The sequence below is a fragment of the Gekko japonicus genome, unplaced genomic scaffold (genome assembly GCF_001447785.1).
Source record: "Gekko japonicus isolate JY-2015 unplaced genomic scaffold, Gekko_japonicus_V1.1 scaffold1175, whole genome shotgun sequence".
NCBI lineage: Eukaryota > Metazoa > Chordata > Lepidosauria > Squamata > Gekkonidae > Gekko > Gekko japonicus.
In genome coordinates, this window is record NW_015163123.1 from 190720 (window position 1) to 192637 (window position 1918).

The following is a 1918-nucleotide window of genomic DNA, read 5'->3' on the forward strand; positions in this document are numbered from 1 at the left end:
GTTCTGTGCACCAGTAGGGGGACCTGGCCTGAACTCTGTTCCAGGGCAAGCCTATTTAATCAAGGGTAAGAACATACGTCCTACTACATGAGGCTAAAAAGCCCAGTGCCTTCAGGAAGCATTCAGGCAGAACACTGATGTTGGTTCGCAGCTACAGTCCATCTGAACAGGATTTATTTCCAGCCACCAGAGGGGGGGGGTGAAGGATAGCTCTGCGCAATATCAGAAAGCCATTTAACAACAACACGCTAAGTGAACCAGAGTGGTCCAGGGTACGTTCTTGCACCCATCATGTTGAAAGTGACCTTAGTCCATTACAGACTAGAGTTCTGTTGCAAAAACTTTTAATTGTTGTTAACAGTCAGGTCCGGGTGTTTCACACCAACTGCCACAGGCAGCCTCAGGACAAAGTTTTCGAGGAAAGGGAAGTGCCCAGAGAGAGCCTGACATTTGCTGACCCCCTCCTTCCTCCTCCGAAATTGAAGGAATCCTCCCCTGCCGATCTGGAACGGGGGCCTTCCAGTCACGTCAGTTCCTCCGGACACGTGGCACTGGTCCCTAGAAGCATGGCTGTTCATTCCTCCAGTTCCCAGCCATCTTCTCTGAAGGCAATCACTTTGTAAGTTGGCAGGAGATGTTAATTGGCTACAGGTGAAAAGATCAGTACGCGGTGTTTTGAGATCCAGTATCCTGCCTCCTTCCCCCTGAGCTGAAGAGGCCCATCCCTCTGGAGACACCACCAAGGGAGGCTGGCCTTTCCTGGGTTAAGGTTCACACTTGGGACACATGAAGAAGGCACAAGGGCAACAGCAAGTAGGGCACAGGTGGTTTCTTGTAGTCCATGCGAAGGAAGTCTGGCGTTGCTGATTCCACAGCAAGGAACCCTCTCGGAAGTATGGTGGGTGGAGTTGGGACAGGTACCATGTTCGTCAGGGCAGGGATTTTAAGTCATAGGCTCATAGCCTGGAGATCTATACAAGCAGTAGTGCTGGATGATGAAGACGATGTCAAAAATGATGGAGAAAAGACCCAAACCAAATTTGGTGGGATCCCCGAAGACCAGCCTCCATTCATCTAAAGGAAGGAAAGAAAGCATTCTGTAAAGAGAGACCGCAGCATTTCAGGCAACGTTTTTCAAAGGAATACAGAAAACATTTTAATTTCAGCAGGTGAGAGCATTTTAGAAAAAGCCGGCAAATGGGATAGAAGGTAGGTGTCGTCCCCCCCCCCCTCCCTTTCTCATAAGACTGGAACTTAAAATGAAACAACAATTGGCTGTTGTGTTGTAGGACAGATGAATGGTGGAGCTTCACAGATCAAACTCAGGTCTCAGATTTACTGCCCACAAGCTGTGGTTATGCCTTGACAACTGAAGACAGTTTTAAGAAAACAGTCGATGCACAAAGGGGAGGAATGACGCTTTCCATGCACGGTGTGGTTTTTAACCAATGGTGATCAGCAATGCTCCCTCTAAGCTGTGGAGTCTTGTGAGTAAAAATTCTGCTCTGTAAGCTACTGGCATTAAAGTTGTGAACCAGTGATTTGGCTACTGCATAGATCAGTGTGCTCTGGAGCCAGCCTTCCTGAGCGAAGACACAAATGCGTGAGCCGGAGGCTAAAAAACTGAGCTAGCTCACACTAACTCAGCTTAGAGGGAACACTGGTGGTCAGCAGTGCTGGTTAATGGAGCCTCGACAGACAGAGGCAGCCGGCATGTCTGCATCAGACGGCTGTCTCTCATGCCCTGCTTGGGAGCTTCTTTGGCCAACAGACTGGGCCCCGTGGGAAACTGGCTGCTGACCCAGATGGGGCTCCAGCCGGCACTTAGTGGACAGAGGACTCCCTGCCCTCCTGCTTACCATTGTTGTAGGACTGCAGAAACATCTGGAGCAGGCTGAACGCACCACCTGTGAAGTCC

General features: G+C 50.0%; 1 protein-coding gene across 1 annotated transcript in view; it reads right to left on the bottom strand.

Moving 5' to 3' along the window:
• Positions 1-149: 149 nt before the first annotated feature.
• Positions 150-1918, bottom strand: part of CTNS (cystinosin, lysosomal cystine transporter) — a 16173-nt gene continuing 14404 nt past the window's right edge. The window contains exons 12-13 of the mRNA XM_015406880.1: positions 1860-1918; positions 150-1074 (exon numbers count right to left, since the gene is read on the bottom strand). Of these exons, the coding sequence (XP_015262366.1) occupies positions 944-1074; positions 1860-1918 (190 nt within the window). The 3' untranslated portion in view covers positions 150-943. The remainder of the gene's footprint in view (positions 1075-1859) is intronic.